This window comes from Castor canadensis, chromosome 10, assembly GCF_047511655.1.
Source record: "Castor canadensis chromosome 10, mCasCan1.hap1v2, whole genome shotgun sequence".
Classification (NCBI taxonomy): Eukaryota; Metazoa; Chordata; class Mammalia; order Rodentia; family Castoridae; genus Castor; species Castor canadensis.
In genome coordinates, this window is record NC_133395.1 from 13482205 (window position 1) to 13508248 (window position 26044).

The 26044-nt window shown below is 39.6% G+C and overlaps 1 protein-coding gene and 1 long non-coding RNA gene across 2 annotated transcripts in view; one reads left to right on the forward strand and one right to left on the reverse strand.

The window, feature by feature from the left end:
* The window catches only part of Rap2a (RAP2A, member of RAS oncogene family), a 37564-nt gene extending 20842 nt beyond the window's left edge, over positions 1-16722 (reverse strand). The window contains exon 1 of the mRNA XM_020163628.2: positions 16141-16722. Coding sequence (XP_020019217.1) covers positions 16141-16454 — 314 coding nt within the window. The 5' untranslated portion in view covers positions 16455-16722. The remainder of the gene's footprint in view (positions 1-16140) is intronic.
* A 770-nt stretch (positions 16723-17492) lies between these two features.
* The window catches only part of LOC141411435 (uncharacterized), a 34707-nt gene continuing 26155 nt past the window's right edge, over positions 17493-26044 (forward strand). The window contains exon 1 of the long non-coding RNA XR_012436166.1: positions 17493-17828. This is a non-coding gene — a long non-coding RNA (uncharacterized lncRNA). The remainder of the gene's footprint in view (positions 17829-26044) is intronic.

The following is a 26044-nucleotide window of genomic DNA, read 5'->3' on the forward strand; positions in this document are numbered from 1 at the left end:
TTTTAAAAAAGCAACCTTTGAATTAAGAAGTTTTAAAGATGCTTCAAAACACAGAAGAGCTAAAACTTTTAGGAGCTTTTAAATTATGAACAGAAGAATATCTGGGAGTTTTCTTATTGTCACAAGACCTTAAAATAGTTCTCTTTTCCAAATCATTATGTACAAAATGCCCCAAATAAAACTTTCAAAAAAGCTGAAATGATTTTCTGTAATCCACATTTCTAGAAAACTAAGGTTTTAACAACAAAAAAATAAACATTTCTTCTCCACAGTAATAAGCAGTTCAGGAGAGGAAGAAGACAACATTGATTATACATGGCATCTATACCTGGCTGGGTCAACTGGTGTGAGATTGATTGGTGTTATCTACTAAAAAGGTCTTTAGATTTGAACCAGAAGTAAGGGGTGACAGATGGAAAAAGCAGAAGAAGACAAATGCACAGTGAGGAAAGGACCTGGCGTCCATCGTTGTTGGCAGAGAGCGGGGGTCCCCCACAGAAGCACATCGAGAATGTATGTTACGGATATTCTGACGGAGTTCAAGTCAACACTCAATTAAAAGCATTAGAAGCAGATAGTTAGGAGAAATTACTGTGAGGCAAAGCAGAGTGGGTGGTAAGCCGAAAGTCTCCAGTGGTGTCTGGTCATGATCAGGTATGGGATGTGAGCGGCTGTAACAACAGGTCTAGTGAGGTAGTGATTACAGGGATGAGCAGGGCAGGAAATACTGAATGTGAGAAAATCTGTCCCTACTTTCATTACCAAGACAACTCAGACCTGAGCTACTCCAACAGTCTCCTACCTGGTCTAATCTCTTACTTCTCACCCCTCTATCATGTATGTCTTTTCTACAATAATTAACTTAAATATTGCTCTTATAGTCCCCTCCCTGTCCCCAGAACTACCCGATAAAAATGGTGGCCCTACAGTGCCTGGATAAAGGCCAGCCTCTAGATAACAGTCAAGACCAATTACAGTTTTGTCACTGGTAAAAATCAAGATGGAGTGCCTACCAGTCAGTAGAACTGGATTTTGATTTTGAGGACCTAGGAATAAGTCTTAGCTTGGCCTCCTTGGACAGGCCATCTGACTTTTGAGAGCCTCAGGCTCCTTCTTTGTGAAACAAAAATGTTAATATGTAACAGTAAGGAAATGATGGTAATGATGTTACTAATAACAGCTAACACGGATGGACGGCCTGATGTGTGCCAGACTCTGCACGAAGCGATTTACATGAATTATCCATTAAAGAATTATGGATACTGTAAAATACTACAGAAATGCTAATTATTCTTTTCTAAGTTCTCTCAAGCCATCTGTTAGCAAGTCAGTTCTAGAATCTTAATTGTAGTGAGATAGCTGTAAAAATGTACCAAAACTGTTACTTAGTATTTTACATCCTGTCTCTGGCTTTCATTCCCCTGGCCAAATCTAACTAGTTAGTCTGTGAACCATTAATCTGTAAGGAAAAGATTTGACAAAGGTAAGATGGATACCATTCCTTCTAATATCATACGTAAGTTGACAGTTTACTATTTTTTCCACAAGGAAGTATCTTTCCTTACTCTATTAATTTTCCTGCTTCAAAGATTACTAAGTCATTAGATATGAACCAGCACTCTGAAGCTCTAGTAAGACAATGTGGGGTGACTAAAAAAAGGATGGAAAGAAAAAAAAAATCACACAACTCTGCCATAACCAGCTGTGTGACCTTTGAAGACCTTTGGGACCTGTGAATGCAAGGCCATGAATGTTTGATTTGCAGCTGTGTCCCCAGTGCTGGAAGGGGTTCTTGACTCTTGTAGACTTACAAAGTAGAATGAATTGATGGAGTAACAACCTTTGAATCTGAAGTTTTCTCACATTAACTATAGTGTTTCAAGTAACAGAAATATCACTGAGACAATGCAGACATGTCCGTGACTACCAGGCTGAAACAGTGCTTATCTGTAGAAAGCTTTATTATTATTTTTTAAAATTATGCCTTGTAGGAGGTGCTAAAATGCTTAAACTGATTTGAGGTATACAGGTTCTCAGAGACTGGGGGTGTGGGGTGGTCATAATGCAGAATGTAATGACTTTAAGGGACCTTTATTCCTAAATTCCACAAATACTTACTGTGTTTCCTATGCTCCAGGTGCTGAGTGTCAAAACTGGAATAGAGTATCGCCAAACACAAGGACGCAGCTTTTTTTGTTAGCATAAAGTAGATAGTATATGTCAGCTACTTTTATAAACAACATACACAATGGGAAGAGTGAAGGGGAGGAGGCAAGACAAACTATTATCATAAGCAGTTGCAAAAGATATACACATATACATTTATTCAGATTTTCTGCTGAAACTAACCTGAAAAATGTCATATTCTTAAGAAAGTTAAAGGTGAACTTGAAAGTATCATCCTGCACAGGCGAGGGTGGTAGAATGACACTGGGCAGAAGGTAAGTGCTGTTAACTTGCCAATTTTTAAAGCTATATTCATTCATTCACCTATCACTCATCTTCAGTAGTCTAAAAGATCTTCACAAAGAAATACAAAGGGTCAGTAGAACTTTTTTTTTTTTTTTAACTAAAACAACTGCTAAAATAACAACTTGTTAATCTAAAAAGTGTCTTACTGTTCCAGGTAACTATGGCTGTATAAAGAACTCTCCCCAAACCTGATGGCTTCAAGTAAACATTGTACTGTATTTCTTGATGCTGTGCATTCAAGAATCTGGGCAGTACTTAGTCGGGCGAGTTTTCTGTTCTACATCAAATTACCTGGAGTCACTCACAGGTGTTCAGCTAGGGTGGGTGGGGCTGGGCTGGAATTTCAAAGATGGCTCCACCTGAGCCTGCCACACTGGTAGGAAAGGTTGGAAGAGAGCTCCCTCCTCCTTCCACAGTCTCAGGGCTTCTTCATGAGTTCTCCAGTAGGGGAGTTGGACTTCTCACATGCGGTAGATGCTTTCAAAACAAATCCCTAAACTGGATTGGCATCACTTTTGCCCAACAGGCTAGCCTGCAGATCCTTCTTTCTCAATGGAAATTGTGTCAAAGAATCTGAAGCCATCAGATTCACATTTAGCCAAAAAGGTATCCTCTCTTAAATGTGAGCAAAATTTCCAGCTCATGAGGATTAACGAAATTAATAAAAGCAGTAAGGAAGTTGGCCAGCTCAGAGAAAGTTTATTTAGAACAGACAACACAAAATTATATGGAAAAAGGGGATTTAAATTGTCAAGATTCTAAAAACATAAAATTTGGGGTCAGAATCAAGAGCAACCATCTCATTTATTGCCCAAACTGCAACACTTTTGGGATATGAAGGGACACTATAAATGAATGTTCAGGACAATAGGCATTAAATAATCCACTTTTGGAGAAAAGGGAATCAAAGCAGTGGTACTTATTCAAGGGAAATACACATGGGCTTGTTTGAAACCACTCAGCAAGGCCTACAACTGAAAGCTTCAGGACCAGGATGTGCTGAAGAGAGAAATGGAAGAAACCTCCCTACCTAAATAGTCCCTGTTTCCACACAGGTGTAAGTATTTCTTTCAAAAATGACAGATGATGTGTTTGGGTGGCCTTAGCAATAACCATTTTCTGTCATCAAGAACAGCTTTTAAAAATGTAAAGCTCGCTGGCACGAATCCTGCCATAATTAAGGTAGTGCTGTTAGGTGGTACCCTGGGGGTCCCTCTCAGGTTAAAGCTGCTAGGACCACAGCGTTCTCTTTGCTGAGCCCACATCCTCTGCAGGATGCTGCTGGCACAGTGCTCTAGCAGCAGCTCCATCTACTAAGATGAGGTTCTGCATATATCTTTCTTCAATAAGGTAACAGCACCCCAAAGCTGGTTTGTGGCCACTGTGAGCCCAAGCAGACCTAGCAAATATTACTGCTCTTAATGCCAGACCACTGAACACAAGGTTTTTCATGTCATTATTATTTTATGAAGATTAAATAACCCATTGAAAAATAAACTAAAGAAGTTAAGTCTAGGTAATTTTCTAGTTAGTTTTCATGGATGTATGTAATTTACTAGTTAACTTTCTTGGGAGCTTTCATGCATGTATGTATTTAACTACATGGCATATCCAGCCCTTCACTTTACCACCTATATTCCTGACAGCCAAAGTTTGTTTGGGTTGGTGGGTCCCAAAGCAGGAAAAGAAACCAGTGTGAAAGTCTATGTGGGTCATTTGGGGAGAGAGAAATTCTCTTTTGGATAGGGAGGATAAGAATGTTCTAAATATACTGTTGTGGTCTGAATGTTTTTCTAAGCTAAAATTTCTATGTTGAAACCTAATCCCCAGTGTAACAGAATTAAGAGGTGGGGACTTCAAGAGATGACTAGGTCATGAGGGCTCCACCTCCATGAAAGAGATTAATGCCCTTTAAAAAAGAGGCTTCAGGGAGCGATTCTGTCCCTTCCATCAAAAGGATGCAGCAAAAGGTGCCATCTATGAGGAACAGACCCTCACCAGATATTGAATCTGCTCGCACCTTCATTTGGACTTCCTAACTTCCAGAACTATGAACAGTAAGTTTCTATTGTTTACAAATTACCTAGGCTGTTATAGCAGTCGGAATGGAATAGACATAATTCCAAAGTAAATATATAATTGTTATTTTAGTCCTATAGGCAAACGCCTGACCTTTTATATTGAATGAAATATTTTTTAGAAAAGCAGTGTTTTTGGGGGATGATACTTTGAAACATAGCAATCAAATTGTTTTAAACACTGAACTTCAGTATAAGTCAACAATATCAAATGCATATTCAGTGAAAAGTACATTTTGGTGTATCAGAAGGATAAAGATAGTATCATGTACTTATTTTGCATAGTCCCAGAGCAATGCTATGCAAATGAGGTAGCTTCTACCATATTATTTGATGTTGACCGTGATGATTTTTATACAAAGACACATAACTTTTTCTGGAATTGATTTAATAAAAAGCTCTGTCAACACTCTATTGTATCTAACTAGTCATACATCTGTTAAAATTATCTTTATCCCATGAACAGTTTTTGGTATTCATAGAAAGGTCTACTATCATTATCAACTTTTTAAAAAAATTTGTTTAAAAAATATTAATACTATATGCTGATTTTTTTTTATATAGCTCTTTTTTGTTTTGTTTTTCCCAGGCAGGGCCTGGCTATATATCCAGGCTAGTCTTGAATTCATGATCCTCCTACCTCAGCTTCCTCGGTGCTGGGACTATAAGCATTAGCTACCACACCAGGTTAATATGTAAGATGCATTTTTATGCTTAAAACGTGTACTAAAATCACTGTTATATTACCACCAATTAGAGCCACCATACTCAGGTCTCTAGGGGCAGGTTAAGGCATAAAGTACTCCAGGTCTATGTTTTGAGTTCTAAAACACACTGCATGACTGCTTAAAACACAGAGAAAACAACTGAAATGTGATATTCATCTACCTATAGTAAGGCAATTAAGTCTAGTTCCTAAGAAATTACATGGCAGTAGATTGACTTACAATGTCAGATAAATGTTTGGGTATCGTTTCCATTTCTGTGACTTTTGTTGAAAGTTTTTAGGTGATATTTAGGGTTGCTATGTAAAGAACATCTATATTCATTATCCATTTTATGATGTACCCATATTACAGATGAGGAAATTAAAATGCAGGGAATGTTAACTTGCTCCTAATAACTAGTAAGTACTGGAGTTCAGGCCTAAACATGTTAACATTTACTATCTTCAAAGTTGAGGAAATTAGCTCAGAAGGAAAAATAAATACAGTATGGGGGAATTTTGTATATATATGTGTGTGTGTGTACATATAAAAATATGTTGAATTTGTGAGAAACTGAAAGATGGATACATTTTAGAACAAAATTCTCCAACTATAGAGAAAAACCACCCTAAAGATTTCATTTATAGAGATCTGTAGCCATCTAGTGAAGAAAATACTAATATGTATTGAATAATTAATATGTAGGATTTCCACATTTGAATTAATAATTTTTAAGGGGATGGGAAGCATGAGAAATAACACTAAATGTTTTAAGTAAAGGTCTATGGTGTTTCCCTGGGGGTAATTTTACTCAGTGATTTAAAAATATCTCCAACTATGGCATTCATCTATTTTACTGAATCAATATCATCCTGGACTAAATCTCTATGGCAACTAGATGTAGTAGAGGATGTCTGCAATCATGCTTTTAAGTCTGAGTGTTGCTATGCATTGAGTATCCCTTATCTTAAAGCTTGGAACTAGAGTGCTTCAGATTGCAGATTTTGGAATATTTTCAAATACATAATAACGTATCTTGTGGATGGAACTTAACTCTAAACATGAAATTCATCTATGTTTCATGTACACCTTACACATACAGACTGAAGGCAATTTTATACAACATTTTTAGCACACCTGCATTTTGACTTTGATCACATGAGATCAGGTGTGGAATCTTCCACTTGTGGCACTGTGTTGCTTTGAAAGAAGTTTCAAATTTGGGGATATTTAGGATTTCAAACTTTTAGATTAGGGACACTCACATCCCTTGCTCCATTCTGCTTCTACAAGGCAAGGGCTATCCCTCCTTGCTAGAATGAATAAGAGTTCATTCTAGCAATAGCATCCTTACACTTCCAGTACACACAGCAAACTGTACTAAGTGCCTCCTCAGAAGATACACTCTACATCTTTTTCTTGGTGACTAAATGCTATCTTTCTCTGTAATACAGGTACCATCTACTAACTCACACTGGGAATTATTTAATTTCCACAGTCTTACGCAGCATTGTAGGAAACTGGCAAAACAGGAGAGCAAAGATAAGAATTGTTTTATAATAGTAAACAGATACTCCAGTTAGTGTTCTTCAAGTAAAACAATCCAGGGCAGCACCTTCTAAATTATGGTGATGAGCTCACTGGTGGGCCATAGGGAGCACTTAAAAACAGTGAATGAAATAGGAAAGAATACACAGGAAATGTACTACAAGCATCTTAGCAGGCTTAACTGCTCCATGAAACACTGGTTTCTGCTACGTGTATTTATGCTTGTGCGTACACTGTGTCACAATATAAAATGTATTTCTTACTGAGGGCCCCTCTGAGTGGCCCAAAAGACGTAGAGTTTTTTTTTAATACTTTGGGTTTTGACAGATAACAATCAAAAAGCAAAAAAAAAATGCTAACTCACTCTATTTCTCTCTAAAATACTTTTTTATGTTTTAAAATCTTAAAAAAAATCATAAAAAGCAATAAATCCACCTTTTCAATTCTGCCAGTGGATACATTTTGGCATTATGAAGAAAAATATATAAACGTGTGCTTACTTTGCCAACTATTATCTACCTTAAATAGTTTATTCAGATGGAGCTTTTAGCAACCTGTGATTAGAAGTATATTTCTAACATAATTTAAGTACTTAAATCATCAAAGACTTCTCATGTTGATTGGTTATCAGACTTTCCAAACTCTGACTTTAAGACAATATGCCAATGACAACTGATTCAGACACCCAACAACTTTACTCTGGCTCATATACTTAATATTTTTCCCTGTTTTTTTTTGGCGGTGCTGAGGATTGAGAACCAGGGCCTGTGTATACCAGGCAAGCACTCTATCACTGAGCATTGCACATCTCCAGCACTAAAAGCATTGTATCTCAATAGTGACCTTCAAGTTAAACAGAAAATTTATTAAAAATCAGGCTAACGTGTTTGCTTTTTATGAGATTTCTCATAAGGAAATAAAAGACAAAATAGCTGGACTAGCAGGCCCAATATTCCCAGAGGTTTCAATCTTTTAGAAGAACAAAGCTAAATCTATTTAGTACACAGTATAGAGCATGGGAGAAATCTTAGCAACTTGCAATCTTCTCTTTTCAGACATTTTGTATTGCTTTAAACTACACATTCAGGCTTCACATACTTCAATGAAATGCAGGTGCCTAACCCCTACCATTACCATTACTGAGGTGAGCGCTACTATAAGGCTCAGCTGGATATGGTAAAGCATAAAGGCAGGCGTGAGAAACTGAACTTCTGTCAGGCTGACAATAATTTTTTAATGAAAAGAATCACAGCTCAAAGTGACAAATACAAAGGCAAACCAGACAATATATGGCAAATTTCTGCATACCACTAAAATTTCATGATAAATTTCCTCCACAAATAATATGCCTATGTATTTACTTTTGTTATTATTTGGTCTCTGTAAGTTGTACCTTCTTTTAAAGTCTACTGACAGTTAAATTCCAGTATTTTCCCAAACGGTATTGACAACTTTTACCATAGGCCTGAAAAATCTAAGCATGTAGGGAAAACTGTAGGTAAGAATAGATAGAGAGAAAAAAGTAACAGGAAAAGTTGAAACAGAAGCAAAAAAAACCCTTGAGTGGAGCTACGCACCCTTTCCCAAGGGCCTGGGTTCTGAGGATGACAACTAAGAGAAAAGCTGTGCAAAACAGATAAATAAATAATAACAATCCTTGAAAAATTCTCTTACGGCAATTTTTTTTCCTTTTCTTTTTTTTGGGGGGGCAGGACTGGGGCTTGAACACAGGGTCTCAGGCTTGCTAGGCAGGCCCTCTACCACTGGAGTGAAAAAATTCTCTTATAGTGTATAAGGTTTTATGTAACGATTCTTGCTTAGAAAAAGGCATAAATGTATAGCAAATGCACTTCAATGCACCATACATAACTCTTAGAAGTTCCCACAGCAATTAAATCATTCAAGTGTTACTGTTACTTACAAAACATTAGCAAATAAGACTCCAACTTTATTGGCTCTTCCTGTTGGCTAGATCACTGAGACATCATTACCACTCCATCTCCCTCCTCCTTAATGTTCACTAATTAATTATCTGACTTTTCCTAAAAGACAGTCAACATCATGCACTTGCTGATGGACTGAATATTTCCCACTCAGAGGACAGCCGTGTCACCTTTCAAATTGTCTACATGTTCTTCTTTTGAGAGGACTGATCAATATTCAGGGAGAGTTCATATATTTTGCTCATGTGTAGTACAGTGGTTGGCCAATTAAATTATTTTTCCTCTTCTGTTTAAAAAAAATGATAAGGATTCCTCTGGTTACGGATTTTTATTGATAGCTGTCATCAGATCTTAACTAGGCCAGGCCTGAAGGTCACAAGCTGCTGATTCTTTAAGGTTTGTAATTAAACTTCAATCCTTCTCTCAGGCCTCAGCTGGAGGAAGAAGTGCTCTCAGAATGTTAGAGCTCAAATGAGATTATTCCCAATCTACAGAGTGAGTTTTAAAACGTTCAATACTGGAATGGCAGAGAAAACTACTATAATGTTCTAATTTTACAATGTAGCAAAAACAAAAGTTTCCCTTTCAGGAAAAAACTTTGGATCATAAAACATGTCTCAAGATATGAAGGTTTGGTTATGCAGGTAAGCCCTGGAGATGGTTGTACAGCTTGGTGTCTCTAGTCAGCAATACTAGATTGCTTTTTTAGGGGTTAGTAATGAGGTTTGATTCAGGGCCTTGTGCTTGCTAGGCAGGCGCTCTACCATTTGAGCAACTCTGCCAGCCCAGCAATACTATATTTTATATTTAAAAATTTGCTAAGGGGGACTGGAGGTGTAGCTCAAGAAGTAGAGTCCCTGCTTTGCAAGCAGGAAGCCCTGAGTTCAAACCCCAATAACACACACACACACACACACACACACACACACAAATTTACTAAGGGGCTGGGAGTGTGGCTCAAGTGATAGAGTGCTTAGTCTAGCAAGATGAGGCTCTAAGTTCAATCTCCAGTATATCCACACACACTACATTTAAAAAGTTTGCTAAGAGAATAGATCTTACAGTAAGTGTTCTTATTATATAAAATATAAATGAATGAAGAATCAAGGCAGGAGGAAACTTCTGGAGGTAATGGGCAGGTTTATGACATTGATTGGGGTGATGGTATCATGGGTGTATGCTTATCTCTAAACAAATCAAGACATAGATGTTTTCTATCCTTGTGGTGTTGGGAATCAAACCCAAGATCTCACACATGCTAAACACTTGTTCTACCACAAAGCTCTAAAACCAGCCTCACAAATCAAGTTGTATGCATTAAGAAAGTACAGCTTCATGTGTTAATCATGGCTCAGTAATGCTCAAAAAAGGCAAAAAGGTTAAGAAAAACATTGTGCTCTTAGAATCAATTTTAAACAAATTTCATTTTTTAACCATCTGAATTTCTCTAGAGTGAAATAAGGAATTGAGCACTTATACTTTTTTCCTTTTTCCTGATTTATTAGCTATCGCATTTGCCTTGCATTGTTAATGGCTTTTACACTAATAATTCTTATTTGTAACCATAATTCTTATAGCTTTTTAACCTTAGTTTTGTATTTAAATGGATACAGCTCTCACCATTAGTGCTTTTCTCCATACTGAACTGCTTGTTTTGTTTGTCAGGAATTCAGTCATAATTTTTCATGATCTGTATTTATTAATGTTAAGAAAGTAAGTTGTGGTTGTTAGGCTCTGTACATTGGCAGCCCAGCTTTGGATTAAGTTTTGGATCCTAGGGAAGGCGGTATCTGTGGAGGAAGGAACGGTTGTGGAGTGCCAGAAATTTCACTCAACTGGCATAAACAGCATTTGGTATACTCTCTGGTTTCAGTCAGCACTAACTGGTTATGGGCCAAAGATCAATCCATAGCAACTGGTGGCATGCTTCTGTTTTAGAGTGGTGTTTTTTTTTTTTTTTCCTTTTTGCTACTTACTATGAGGAGAAAGGATCATTTAAAAGATATGAAAATATTAATAGTTTTCCAAAAGCAGTAGTTTACTCTGGGTAGTGCAATCAAATGCCTTTTCCACCAATCTTCAACACCTCATGTCTAGCCTGATGCAATGTATAATCTCCACTGTTTATCTTGCAGCTCTAAAGTTCTATCCTTGGCTTTGTTTACTCATCCCTAATTTCTACTCTTCACCATATCCATTCATTTCTATGCTCTACATTCTTCCCAGCTGGTTCATCTACTCTTTCAATCTGAGCTATGTAGATGATCCTGAGTTATTCATATATAACCTGACCTTTGAGGCTTTATTGAAATATTCTAATTACTTATTAGGTACAGCTATGATTATCATCCCCCAAACTGAAATAATCTTTCCCAGCTATTCCTCTATCATCATATTCTCTCATGATCAAATGTCAAGGTTACATTTGATCTTTCCTTCTCCCTCCCCCACTGCTCAACTAAATTCATTCTTTTCAATACTACCTGCATTTTTCCTCTCTATGCCTACAGACTCCAGGCTAATTCAGAATCTTTACACTTCATATAAATACCATATTGCCATAACATTTACAACCATTTCTCCTATTATAAAACAGAGTGGTCTGTTACCATGAAGCCATGTATCATATCACCTCCATACTACTATTTCTATAGTAGCAATTTGATTATGGTCCTTGACTACATGATCGAGCCCAAAGTCTTTAATCTTCAATAATTAAGCTCTAAAATTTTTCACCTTACCTCTTCTCTCACTTCTATACAGTCTGTTATTTAGCCAATCTGGTCTACTTGACATCCAGAAAACATATTCATGCATTTCCCACCATCTGGAAGACATCATTCTCCTCCTGACTCTCTAAGGTTCATTTTAAATTTTACCCTTTCTCTTGCTGGCTAACCTGAAAGTGCTCTTACAGGAGCTAAGAGCAAAAGGAAGAGTTATCTCCTCTATCTGTAAAATTAACTTGAGACACTAGAATTTTGGGGAAAACTGAGACCAAAGGACAGTGCAAATACTTTTCTTTTTGAACATTCCAATTTCAACTTACCTTTATTATCTCCTTCCTCCCAGGAAATACGTCAGCCACATGGGCTTAGAGTTTAGTAAGGAAGACTGACTGCACATGAATCATACAAACCAGTAACTGTTGATGAGTGCTACAGAGAAAAGGGAAAGGGCAGGTGCACTGATGTCTATGTTTTGTGCAGCGGAGGGAAGGGCTAAGACATGAAGTTAGTCTAGTGTGAGAGAGAGGAAAGGAATTAATTCAGTTTGGTAAAAGACATAGGGTTTCCCTCAGTGGAGGAAAATCTTTCAAGCACATGTGAAAGAATGAGTACGAATTAACTCTGAGAGTCCAGGGAAAGACAATTTCACATAATGAAAATAAGGCCAGGATACGGGAGTTTAATGAGAACTCCAAGGAGTGAACCTGCAAAGGCAGGGAGGGATGAGAGCATGCTAGACTTTAAAGGTCATGCTGAAAGCTTTTGGGGTTTTAGCCTAAGAACAAATAACAGCATGTTCTAAGATACTTCAGGTCAGTCCCATGGCTAGGCCTTGGATGGGTAAGAAAGAAAAAAGCAACTACAAAATCACAAAGAATTCTAGTTTTATTATAATTGAAACATTTTCTGTACCCCTACAAGTCTTCTTTGTGTATGCAATCTCATGTAAAGTCAAGTCGACAAAAAAACAAGAATATGAATTATGATGTACTTTCAGTTGGTCCGCTTGCTTTGACAAGAGGTGATGTATGTATATCTATGTGTGTACCTATAAACACGTAAGGGAATTCAAGCCAGTTTTAAATTTTTAAATGGGAAACATTTCAAATATTAACAATCCAATGAAAAACTCCATTTCACTGTTTGGCTATACATTCGTGCTGTACTTAAAGTTAAAGGGTCATTTTCTTGCTTTTTTTTTTTTTCTTAAGATCCCTCATAAGAGAAAAGATTGTAAGAAAATAACACAATATTTTAAAGAATTATTTTAATACTAATTGCTTTTGGTCTCATCTTGTGTATAGCAGATAATGAATCTCAAAATGCAATTGCAAATTTATTTCTTCAAAAATTACAATGACATCAAGAGTAAAGATGAATAAGTTAGGGCTACAAAATTATTAATAAAAGAATGACAGCTAGAATATTTTGAACAAGTTCTGTGTACTGGGAACAATGTTGAACACCTTAATACCTATTAACTCATTTAATTCTAATCACTCTGAGAGGGGCTGAGATTTATAGAAATAAGCAAGCATTTCCTAAACCATAGGCACCTTAGACCTGTGTTGTTCAGTATCGCAGCCTATGGCCATATGTGGCAACTGAGCACTTGAAAAATGGCCAGTTGATCAAGACACACTACAAAGCCCACATACCAGATCCCAAAGGCATAGTATGAAAAAGGAAGCAAAGTATCTCATTCAAAATGTGTGAATATTGATAGTGTGCTGAAGTGACAGTATTGTGGATGTAGTGGGTTAAGTATTATTAAAATTATTCTCCCTATTTGTGTTAATTATTTTAATCACCTACTAGAAAATCCCAATTACCCATGTGGTTCACACTCTATTTCTATCCAATACTGTTGACCTAGTCCACAGGCTGGATACTGAACTGACCAGCAGACACCAAACTGAAAGACAGACTGGCACAGAACAGGATCCAGGGACTCAAGCAGATCTTAGTTTAATGTCCACCCCATCAATGAATGGGCTTGGGTAACATACCAAATCTCTTTGCACTTCAGGGAGGTCATCTGCATTGTGGTGACATCAAGTATCTCCAAACAACTATTGTGTATGATTGCAAAGCAGCTAGCTGACACAAATGAGAAGAAGCCATTACTGTTTTATACCAGCTGTTAAGTTCAAAAATTGGCCGTCAGAAGAGAAGAAAATTCACATATTTGAAAGTCATGCTTTAGTTCTAAGTGTGAGCAGTTAACACTCCTGTTTTAAGTTAATAGTATACCTTGAATCTCGTATTATGAGATAATTTAATTTGTTTGTAGGATGCTCTAAGCTGGAAAGCTGAATAATGAAGTTCAAGTGAGGTATAAAACATCCTGTAAAAACAGGATGTAGATACTAGGCGTGGGGGTGCGTGCCTTGCAATACCAGAACTTAGAGGCTGAGGCAGGAGGATCCATGAGCTTGAGGCTGGCCTGGACTACACAGCAAGACCCTGCCTCAAAAAACCAAAACCCCAAAACCAAAATCAAAACAAACAAAAATCAGGAGGAAGAAGTAAGGGTCCAAGTGGTTCTTAGGCATACAAAAGTTGAGAGGTTATGAACTCTGATTCACCTTATGAGTGGTCTTTTTACATCAAGAATTGAGACTATGAGTAAAATGGTATCTAGGTAAGCAGAATTTTATTCTATTTCCTTTTTCTGGGTCATAGTGCAAACAAATAAATTATTTCAAACACAGAATAACTAATTATTATAACAGAAAAATAAATTAGATTAAATCATAAGAAACTACAAAATTCTGCGCACCATCCTATCTAAACTTTGTCATGTTCTTTTCCCTTGTGTCAAGAAGTTAGCCCAGGCCAGGCGCTGGTGGCCCACACCTGTAATCCTAGCCACTCAGAAGGCAAAGATCAAGGATCACAGTTAGAAGCCAGCCTGAGCAAACAGTTTAAGAGACCTAATGAGACCCTATCTGGAAAAATTGCATCCAAAACAAGGGTTGGTGGAGTGGCTCAAAGTGTAGGCCCTGAGTTCAAACCCTAATACTGCAAAAAAAAAAGTTAGCCCAGCATGTATGCTTTATCTGCAGGCATATTTAAATGTGTATTTGATGTATTTGGCCTAAAATTGACATGTGGTAAATGTACATGACTATCCTGTTCTGTAGTTTGCTGCTTTTTAATTAAGTGTGTGTGGGGGGGTAATAATTAAGGATTTGGGTTACTTAAAAGTAGCCCTATAAATGTCCACATACAAAGTTTAACACCCAAACCATTCATCTTTTAACTATAAAACAACTTTTACAAAATGAGATTGGAGAGGTAAAAAGCTATCAAATTCACAGATTTTAAGAACTGACAGACCATGAAAATATTCACTGTATACTAATTTGAAATTTAACACAAGAAATAACATCCAAAATTTTAGTTTAGCTATTAAACTTGTGGAAAGGCTAAAAGTCTACTATCTTGCTGGTGGAGTGGCTCAAGTGGTAGAGCACCTGTCTAGCAAGAGTGAGGCCTTGAGTTCAAATCCTAGTATTGCCAAATCTATTACCTGTAATGAATTTTTGAGCATTCCCTGAATGCAACTGACTTGGTCCTGCATCTTTCAAATCAGTAGATTCAAAGTGACTCATAACGTGATTGTCTACAGTACACTGACAACTTTCAGTAAATGCCTTCAATTCAGAGTTACAGGTAGAATAAGGTAGTAGAAGGATCAGCAGGATTAACTGATAAAGACCAGACAAAACAGTCATGTTTAAGAAAAATTACAAAAATTGGCCAAAAGTCTGGAATAACATGTTATCTCAAATGCTTAAAATTACAGGGAAAAATATACTCCATCAATTTAAGAAAAAAACATTTTAAAGCACTTAAGTTATCAGCCATTTTTTTTCCAAATGTGTACTTCAAAAGAGTCTGTATCAGGAAAAAGCCTATTTACATTAACTTTAAATTTCAAAGGGTGGGTCACACCTTTGAAGAAACTTGTTTTGTGTCCTGGAACGCCTTTTTCTTTTTTAAGGAGAAAAAGTAGCTAGATTTTAAAAGAGCACAGTGAAGCTGCATTCTTCTAAAGTGGATGACATATTTGGCTCCTATATGCCAATACTCACACATTCCCACTGAGCTGTTATGATGTCTTCAAATAATTTGATAATCTGTCTTTAAAGTTTTCGCAGCAAATTAAGAGCTTTTTTTTTTTGCAAAACGCTTTGGCAGCACTAAATCGTCCCCGAGATGAGAACGGTCTCCTTCCTCTCCTACTGACATTTCCCAGTAAGTGTGTGCAATTTCTGCTGTCAAACCTTGCAAAGGTAGCTTTGTGCATGTGTTCAGTCAGCAAACGCAGGTCTACGCCTGCACAGCTCCCCTCTCCCCGACGCACACCCACCCACCCCGGTTCCCCCTGCAAGTAAGTTTTAAACTTTGTTTCCGACGGGGATCTGAACGACTGCTACTGAGGATATCCCGCAGACAAAGAGCTGGGCTGTGGGTTAACGGGATGCCAAATTTTAGTTGTGAAACAAAGCCTACAACTGGAGCTTCTGCGGGAGGAGATCGCGGGGAGCCCGACGCGGGGCGCCCACTCCCCACCGCCCGCGCGGGAGTCCGGCCCCGGATCGGGGCTCGGTGCGGCCGCCCAGCCCCGCGCAGCCCGCGCCCCCGGCCCGCTCACCGCTTCACTCGGATGATCTGATCCCGCATGGGCTTGATGTCCTGGAAGCTCTGCTGGTTGACCAGGCTGTAGACGAGGATGAAGCCCTGGCCGTTCTTGATGTACAGGTCCCGCATGGACGCGAACTGCTCGGTGCCCGCCGTGTCCAGGATCTCCAGTACCGACGGCGACGAGTCCACCTCGATCTCCTTGCGGTAGAAGTCCTCGATGGTGGGGTCGTATTTCTCGATGAAGGTGCCGGTCACGAACTGCACGGTCAGGGCGGATTTGCCTACCCCGCCCGAGCCCAGCACCACCACTTTGTACTCGCGCATCGTCCCTCCGCGGCCGCCGCCGCCCGCAACATAGACCTCCGCCCGCCGCGCTGCGCTGAGCTGCGCCCGGATCCTGTCCGCCGGCGGCCCCGCCGCCTTCCGTCTGCGGCCGCCCCCACCTCAGGGCCGCGGCGGCCCACCGGGCGCCCGCGGCGGGGCGGCAGCTAAAAAAGCAGCGGCCCTGGGCATGGGCCGAGCCGCACGGCGATGCGACCCCGCGGGCGCCGCCAGGGACTGAAGGCGAGCAGGAACCGGAGCCGCCCGAGCCGCGGGCCCGCAGTGCCGACCGCCCCGCCCCTCGCGCCTCCACGCCCAGCTCCCGCCCGCCGCCGCCGCTTCCCCGGCGCTGGAGCGCGCGCCCGAGTCCCAGCCGCAACGCGACCAGGGGCGGGGCCCGAGGCCGGGGCGGAGCCAGGACGCAGCCCCGCCCCCGCTCCCCGTCGCCTAGGCGACCGGCCGCGCGCGCTCCCGAGAGGCCCTGCGTTGCGCGGAAGCTGCTGCCCGCGCTTACATAAACAAGCTCCGCAACCGCCCGGCAGCACCCCACCCTCCACGCGCGACAAACTCCGGGGCCTGCGTACTGCGCGTGCGCGTGAGGCGAGCGCATCGTCGCTCCCACGCTCTGAATTTAGCAGAGACTACGTGGTAGAGGGGTCTGGGCATCGTCCAGGCTCCCGCCTGAGACGGGGAGTGAAGATGCGCACTGTCCAAGGGGATCCCTTGGCTAGAGGACCTCTGCCCGACACCACTCAATCTGTCAGCATTCCAGGGAGCTCTGGTTTTATGTTGCACAAAAATAACGACGTGAGCCTTATTTTAAGGGGCTCCTTGAGGCGCCTGCCTGAGGTTGCATAAGCAAAATGAAGCTGGATTTCCAATGTCAGAACATCCTGGGAAGGGTGACAGGTCCCTGCAGCAGCATGCCCCAGGGGCTGGCTAGTCAGCGGCGCCCAGACAGCACGCAAGCAGGGTCCACGCCCGATGACGTAGCCAGGGTCCCGCCCACCTGCCCTCAGCCCCGCCCTTCTGAGGTCCTCTACTGAAGTTGAGCTCTTCCCATGCCTTTCAGCCATGGGCGCATGAAAAACCTGGAGAGTAGAGTCTCAGCGACAACCGGAAGACCCGGCAACACCTCATAGCAACAGCGTACTGGAGACATCTAGTAGAAAACTAAAATTCATTTTAGCCAATCAAATCACATTTCTGGACCCCATGGTACCACTTATGACCAATAGGAAGACTTCTTATACCACGTGATTTCCCCCCCCTCAACCAATCAATAAAATGTCTAGTCGCAGACTCTGCCAACCCACCTCCCAGAACCTCGTCAGGCTGGGCGTTTGCCCCTATGCACGCTCTGCCAACCAATCGTAGGTGAGCTGATGAATGACGAGGGCTTGGGCTGAGCCAACCAGAACTCGCGATTCCCTTGGCTCCGGGGCGGGTGGTATGGAGACAGGGCTGGGCTGGTGGGGTTTGGGAGGGGTGGAGATGGAAGGGCTAGACGCTGTGCCCTGTTCTGGCAAAGGAACAGGGTGCGTTGGCAGGCGAGAGTGATGAATTCTGCTTTTAACATCGTCTCCGTGGCATTCTGCCTAGATGATGGGCATGGAAGTGGGCTGGATCGTGGGCTGAATCGGGAAAACAGGGACTGTTGTCTATAGGGCGAGAAATTTTCCGGTCCTTAAGGAGACATCCTGTAGCATTTGCATCGGTCCTCTATGCATGTCTCCTAAATCTCTTTTTCTTCTACTCAGTTTCAAAACGTAATGTTCTTTCTCTGCATTAGATCTTAGTTACACAACGTCTGCCCCCATAACATCCTCAAACATCCTGGATTCTTTTTGGCAGTAGCTGGTTATTGCATTTGCCTTCCTTAAACTGTATCCTTTTTGAGTTGGCCACTCCTGGCTGTTTTGTACTACCTTGCATTTCTTGAGAATAATATATTTCTGTAGCTCCAATGTTAGATCATGGTGTACTTCTCCACCGGTCTTCTTTCCCACGAGATCATTGTAGAAAGGATTTAGACTGAATTCCTCTAAAAGCCAGGTATTCTTTTGCTACCTTTTCGGTCAGTTCTCAAACTGCAGAAATGTACTCTGATGTAGCAGTGTAGCAGTGTTGTTACTTACTGCCCTTTTAGTCCATTGCATTAGATTGGATACCTCATATTTACATTATCTTGTTATAGTGTAACTGCCAAGTTTTCATTTAAAATAATTTAGGGTAAGTGTCCTGTCGAATCTAAAGTGTAATTTACAGTTGCTTCTGTCTCAGTATAATAGAGTTGTCTCTCCATATCTGCAGATTGGGTCCAGGATGCCCTCCCCATACTAAAATCTTTGGATGCTCAAGTCCCTAACATAAAATGACCCATTGCCTGTTATCTGTGTGCACCGTCCTGTGTATCTTAAATCATCTTAGATTGCTCCGAATACACTGTAAGCCTTATGTAAATAGTTGCTATAGTGTATTGTTTAGAGAATAATGTACAGGTTCAGCACAGACACAATTATATCCTCCCCCCCAAGTTTTGATTTGAAGTTGGTTGAATTCATAGATGCAGAACCCATGGTTAGAAGGCTGAAGTATAACTCAGTCACTATTTCATGATTACATGTTACCAAAATATGAGAAATGAAATCAGAGCTACTGGAATGAGCAGTGGAGAAGAACTGTAAGAAAAAGGAAAGAATTAGGAATGTTTTAAGGGAATTGAAACTTGCAACTGAAGAGGATATCATGTCAATCTAAGCTAGGAATGTAAAGAAGTGAATTAACATTGAAGGAGCTGACGTGGATGCTTCATATCTGAGTTAATTTGGCAGGGATGTTTCAAGAGGGTGTTATAGGTAAATACAGTGTTGGGTATCATTTTAGAAGTTTCATATTTTGTGTAAAATTAGTATGCTTACCTGTGATTGCTACAAATTAGTCATTTTGACAATTAGTCTTTCTGAAGAAAGGCAGACTGTCTCTTGGGAAACCCTAATTGTGCATCTTGCTGGTAGGAAATTCTTAGGCTTTGGGGGGTTAAGTAGAGCCACAAAGCATCAAATTTTCTTTGTATAGATGACAACAGCACATCTAACACCATGGTTTATGGTGGAGCTGAAGATCCACTCACTTTGCAACGAATAAAGGTTCAATGATTTTATGAAGAAATTTGCATTGGGATTGTGAGTTCAGAAGGTGACCCTCAGCAACTATTTTCCTTACCCCCAGGTCTCCCAAAATTGGGAGGCTCTGGATTGAAGTTTACCCAACAGAAGTTGTTACAAAATAGTGACTGGCTCCCTAGTTACTCCACCTAGCACAATAGAGTGGGAGAACTTCTTGACATTTCTCAGACTTTGTTCTCCAACATTTCATCAACTTTCTTGATAAGGAAAGTATAAAGACCACAGTTCATGAGGTAGTTGACATGCACTTATGTTTCTCATGTTGACGGGCCTCAGTTTTTAATTCCTACTGCCATGAAGGGAGTTTTCACCACCAAGAAGCAAAAGATACACAACGGTTGTGTAACTTCCTTAGTTATTCTGGTTTGGATGATGGTATAAATCTGATTTTTTTTTTGTGGCAGTAAGTGAATTACTGGTTGAAATATTAGCTGCTTTAAGAGGATGTCAGGTAGAAAAGTTTGAAAAATTAGTGGAGAGATGATTGTGTATTTCCTGATACCTTAATCATCTTCATTTGTATGCTAGCATAAATTCTATTCTGGAAGTGTTTTCAGACATGATGTCTTAAATCTTTATTCATTTGTTTATAAGAAAGACAAGATAAGAGATGAGATAAGACAAAACTGAATTTTCTCCCAAGAGCAGTAAATCCATGGGATAGTGAAAACCCCATGCTGTACACATACACAACAGGGTCCCTTTGGTTTGGTTCTGGGAAGAAAAATAAAAGAAAGAAAACTTCATTTCTCTTCTCCCCACTGGATCTGAAAAGAGTTATCTCACCTATATCCAGATATCCTCAATTGTCACACTTGGGTTACCATGGAAACCCAGCTCCTTGCTTTCTGTGAAAGATGTTGGAAAGGGTGGAATGAAGTGGGAAGGACAGTGTGTTCTAGGACTTCCTGATACCAGCCAGAAGCAAATCTGCACAGAAGTTAATATAAACAAGGTAGTAGAAGATATTTGTAATATGACCAGTACTTTTGTGGCTATAAAAGCCTGATTCCTCTTGCTTCCTGTTAAATTCTGGATATCTCCAGTTAATCATAAGGGAAGGACATGTCAAGTTCACTTAGCACCTGTGAAATGCTGCTGGCAATTATAAAGGGAACAGATGGAATTTTCTTGGCCTCTGAGGCTCCTAATACAGTTGGAAAAAGATTATGTACATATTATGTTTTATATAAAAGATGGAAAAGAAGGTACAAAACCAACTTTTTTTTAAGAAAGTGGGATGTGCCTTGTGCTTTTTAAAATAGAAAGAGTGCAGACATTGAGCATGTCAGTGAAAAAAAACCTATTTGTTGAGAAAGCAAATATTTCAAAAGCCAACTTTAAGGAGGAAGTATTTATGAAAGAAAAACCTTTATGAGTAAAATGTCAGGAGAGAAAAGAGCCCAAGGAATCTGAAGAGTGAGGTTCTGTGGGACACTGAGCTTTAGTGTGCTTCACGTAGCAGCAGAAGAGCGGGTGCAGTGTTGGCTGCATACCCAGCAGTCTCCATTTATTTTTGCTAAGGAAGCTGGGATGAATCGGAATTGACCACTGATAGCAGTGCTTTCTCCTCTGTGTATGGTTCATCCCCCGGTAGACACGTGACTCAGTTCCCATTGGAATGAGAAGGCTGCTAGGGTTGGGGATTTCTGGGAATCCAACAGGAGTGAAAAGATAGTTCTAGTTTTGATAGCATACTTTGGACTGTGAGAGGGTGACCTCCCTCTTGGGGCTGTGACACCTTCTAGGTGAGGTAAAAGCCAACCAGCCTTGGATGAGAAGGACGGGAAGACCCTGTGTCTTGACTGACAACACTGGACTATCAAACTAGCACTGGAAATGCCCATCTTTGGGCTGTGGCAAAGTAAACAACTAGCGTCCTTTGATTTAAGTCTGTGTCAGGATTTTTGCACCTCGCATTCAAATACATCCTAATTGTTAGAAATAGTGTGAAAAACTCCAGAAAAGAAAGTGTTTTAAAAAAAAATCAAAACAGGCTGGTAGAGTGGCTCAAGTGGTAGAGCACCTGCCAACCAAGCATGAGGTCCTAAGCTCAAACTAGTACTGCAAAAAAAAAATCAGCAAGCATTAGTGAGCACTTTTATTATATGAATATTCTGAATGCTGTATGAAAAATGTTATATTTTTGAGCATCTACAGAGTTCTTGGATACAACAGTAAACAATTAGCCAAAAGAGCTTATATTCTAGCAGAAGAGGCAGACATTAAGTAACCAATTACATTATGTAATAATAGCTGTAATTAATGCTAATAAGGAAAAATCAGAGATTAGAAAGTGTATGTAATAAAATATAAATAATAAAATACTGCAAATATATAACTAAATAACTGAATAAAATTATAGAAACAAACACTTTCCAAGTATCTGATAACACAGTATATAATTTACACATGAATTCATAGAAGTTAAGAGAAAGAGGGAGTAAGAAATCCTGAGTTCAAACCCCAGTACCACCAGAGAGAGAGAGAGAGAGAGAGAGAAACAGGTAGAAAATGGAATTGATTGGTCAAAGAAAACTAGCTGAAGAAAATTAATATGGAACCACATCTTAGAGAAAGTGACCAAAGGACAGGCTAGACAGAGCAGAAGGAAAGGTGTTAGGAAGTGAAAAAGCAAAGAACGAAAGTGGAATGAAGAGTGAAGTAAGGGAAATACAAAATTACTCGATCCTTTAGTAGCAAGGGTATTCTAGTGATGTCACTCAAGAAAATTTCAGAATTCAGAGTCTCCAGGCAAGATTATGAAGGGTAGAAAACTAATACACAGAAAAGTAATGCAGAAGAAAAAGTAGGAATGCAACGGTGCTTTTGAAATTAAGGTGTTATTTGAAATAATGAATAATTTATAATGTGGGTGTCATAAAAGGATTGTCATAAGAAGTAATGGACGCAGAGCATGAGGGGGAGGTATTCAACGTTCACAAATAAAAACAGAAAAAAAACGAGCCGTGGAAAACGAAGACAGACAGGAAAACAGTTTTGCTTATGGTTATTATTCGTGGTACCTGTTATTGACATGCCTTATGCAGAATGAATGGAATTTGATTGAAAGGAAACATTTCAATAGACAAGTGATACATAAAGGTGGTCTTTTCGTAAACAATGTAATTTAAAATGTTTTCCCTTAGAATGCATTTCTGAACCTTGCTATAGAAAAATCTCTCCAACAGAAAAACTCTATGAATACAAAGTTACTAATAAGAGAAATATTCTGAAGAATAAAAACCTATAGATGTGTCAAATGTAATTGTAGAGCAACTATAATAAAAACTTATACTATACATCAGAAGTTTGTTAGGTGTTACATGGTTTCTGGTCATGTATGGTTGTAGTGATTTTTCTAATGCTATTTTCTGTACAAATACAAGAAAGAATTTAAAAATCTGTGCTACAATAGGCATAGAAACACATCTATTTCCAGTAGGAAATAGAATTTTCCACTCACTTTTTGTGACCCCCAAGTGTAACACTGAGTACACACACTTCTGTTTTTCAAGGGTAGTTCATGATGGCTCTGTCTCTAGAAAAGGACTTTGTTCATTTTGGTTTTGCCAGTACTCAGCACATTGCCTAAAACATTGTGGGAATGCATAAAGTGTTTGTAAATAAACGAATGCTTGAATTTACGATAGACTTGTTTTAAATATCTTTTTTTTTTTCACACAAAGAAGATGAAAGCAAAGTAAAAAAGAATGGAGATTTTGTCAAAATCAAGATGAAGGAGAGATAAATGTTCTATAAAGCGGACCTTATACCCAAGAAAGCTTCCATTTCAAAAAGAATAGGTCTGCAGTAGGCAAGGTGGGTGGCCATTCATGGCCTGGATTTGAGGAGCACCAGGAAAAAGTTAAGAAAAATCATCTCTTCTCTTTTGTTAACGGACTTGTTTGAAATTCTGCATTTAAGATGCCAGTCTTTTGATGTAAAAAGGGTCCCCCTCCCAGTTAAAATGTAAGTAGGAGATATGCAGTTAAATTTCACTATTGTTCTGTCAACTTTGAGGCATTCAGCTATGCTTACCTGGCTATTAGAGACAAGAAAACAAGATAGTAAGGAATAATTTAAAACAGGGTGTCAGTCATGCATGAGTGGTGAGCCCAGAGTGACCACCAACAGGTCATAGGAATCTACCGTCTTTTGTGTCATATACTTATGTATTTCAATGATAAGCATAATCTCTTCACATAGTCTAACATGAACAACAATAGCCTTCACAATTACTAGCTTATTAAGCTTGATGCAAATATTCCTTTATTGTGGGAGATTATAAGACTTTCCAAATTTTGGAGTTGCATCACTCATCTGATTCCCTAATTTAGCTTTGCTTCTCATACTGTTATATTCACCAGTGATTTGAGGCACCTTGGAGAAGACAGAGCAGGGTCACAGGGGGCAGGCTCAAACAGTTGTTCTCAGCAGCCATCCAGTTATCTTGGCAAGGAAGGTTATTCACCCTTTTCCCCATGTTATCTCCTCAAAAATCAGTTTTCAGCTTTTATAAAACAGTATGTGATGTTTTGTTATCCTCATTAATGCTTCTTACCCAGCCTCACAAATATTAGCCACTTACTGCATCACTAACTCCATTTAAATGGTGGCACTAGTTGAAAAAGGTAAGTCTTGTTTGTTTGTCAAGTGCTGTCTCTGTTCCCTGGGCCTGATGGTGAAATTGGGTATAGTCTACATTTGAATGAGGAACTGAAGGAAACATTTCAGGGATAGTAACCTTTTTATTTTCTTTTTTTTTTTTTTTTTTTTTGCCCATATAGAGTTGATTTATTTTCTTATTTATCATTATACTACATTAGAAAATACCAACATGTGATAGCTGGTGATTGGCCAAAGAAGACAGTTTTGGGTGACTATATCATTTTGTTCTGTATTTTAGGTCCGAACATGCAAATGGCAGTGATAAAGGTGGGAGGTCATTCTCACTGCACACCATTGTCAGTAACACATCGCACTCTGGGTTAATGAATCACATATTCCCAGAAGCTTGATATATATATATATATTTTTTTTTTTTGTGGTAATTGGGATTGGATCGAGGGTCTTATTTTTTTTTTTTCATTTTTCTTTTATTATTCATATGTGCATACAAGGCTTGGTTTATTTCTCCCCCCTGCCCCCACCCCCTCCCTTACCACCCACTCCACCCCCTCCCACTCCCCCCCTCAATACCCAGCAGAAACTATTTTGCCCTTATCTCTAATTTTGTTGTAGAGAGAGTATAAGCAATAATAGGAAGGAACAAGGGGTTTTGCTGGTTGAGATAAGGATAGCTATACAGGGCATTGACTCACATTGATTTCCTGTGCATGGGTGTTACCTTCTAGGTTAATTCTTTTTAATCTAACCTTTTCTCTAGTTCCTGGTCTCCTTTTCCTATTGGCCTCAGTTGCTTTAAGGTATCTGCTTTAGTTTCTCTGCATTAAGGGCAACAAATGCTAGCTAGTTTTTTAGGTGTCTTACCTATCCTCACCCCTCCCTTGTGTGCTCTCGCTTTTATCATGTGCTCATAGTCCAATCCCCTTGTTGTGTTTGCCCTTGATCTAATGTCCACATATGAGGGAGAACATACGATTTTTGGTCTTTTGAGCCAGGCTAACCTCACTCAGAATGATGTTCTCCAATTCCATCCATTTACCAGCGAATGATAACATTTCGTTCTTCTTCATGGCTGCATAAAATTCCATTGTGTATAGATACCACATTTTCTTAATCCATTCGTCAGTGCTGGGGCATCTTGGCTGTTTCCATAACTTGGCTATTGTGAATAGTGCCGCAATAAACATGGATGTGCAGGTGCCTCTGGAGTAACAGTCTTTTGGGTATATCCCCAAGAGTGGTATTGCTGGATCAAATGGTAGATCGATGTCCAGCTTTTTGAGTAGCCTCCAAATTTTTTTCCAGAGTGGTTGTACTAGTCTACATTCCCACCAACAGTGTAAGAGGGTTCCTTTTTCCCCGCATCCTCGCCAACACCTGTTGTTGGTGGTGTTGCTGATGATGGCTATTCTAACAGGGGTGAGGTGGAATCTTAGTGTGGTTTTAATTTGCATTTCCTTTATTGCTAGAGATGGTGAGCATTTTTTCATGTGTTTTCTGGCCATTTGAATTTCTTCTTTTGAGAAAGTTCTGTTTAGTTCACTTGCCCATTTCTTTATTGGTTCATTAGTTTTGGGAGAATTTAGTTTTTTAAGTTCCCTGTATATTCTGGTTATCAGTCCTTTGTCTGATGTATAATTGGCAAATATTTTCTCCCACTCTGTGGGTGTTCTCTTCAGTTTAGAGACCATTTCTTTTGATGAACAGAAGCTTTTTAGTTTTATGAGGTCCCATTTATCTATGCTATCTCTTAGTTGCTGTGCTGCTGGGGTTTCA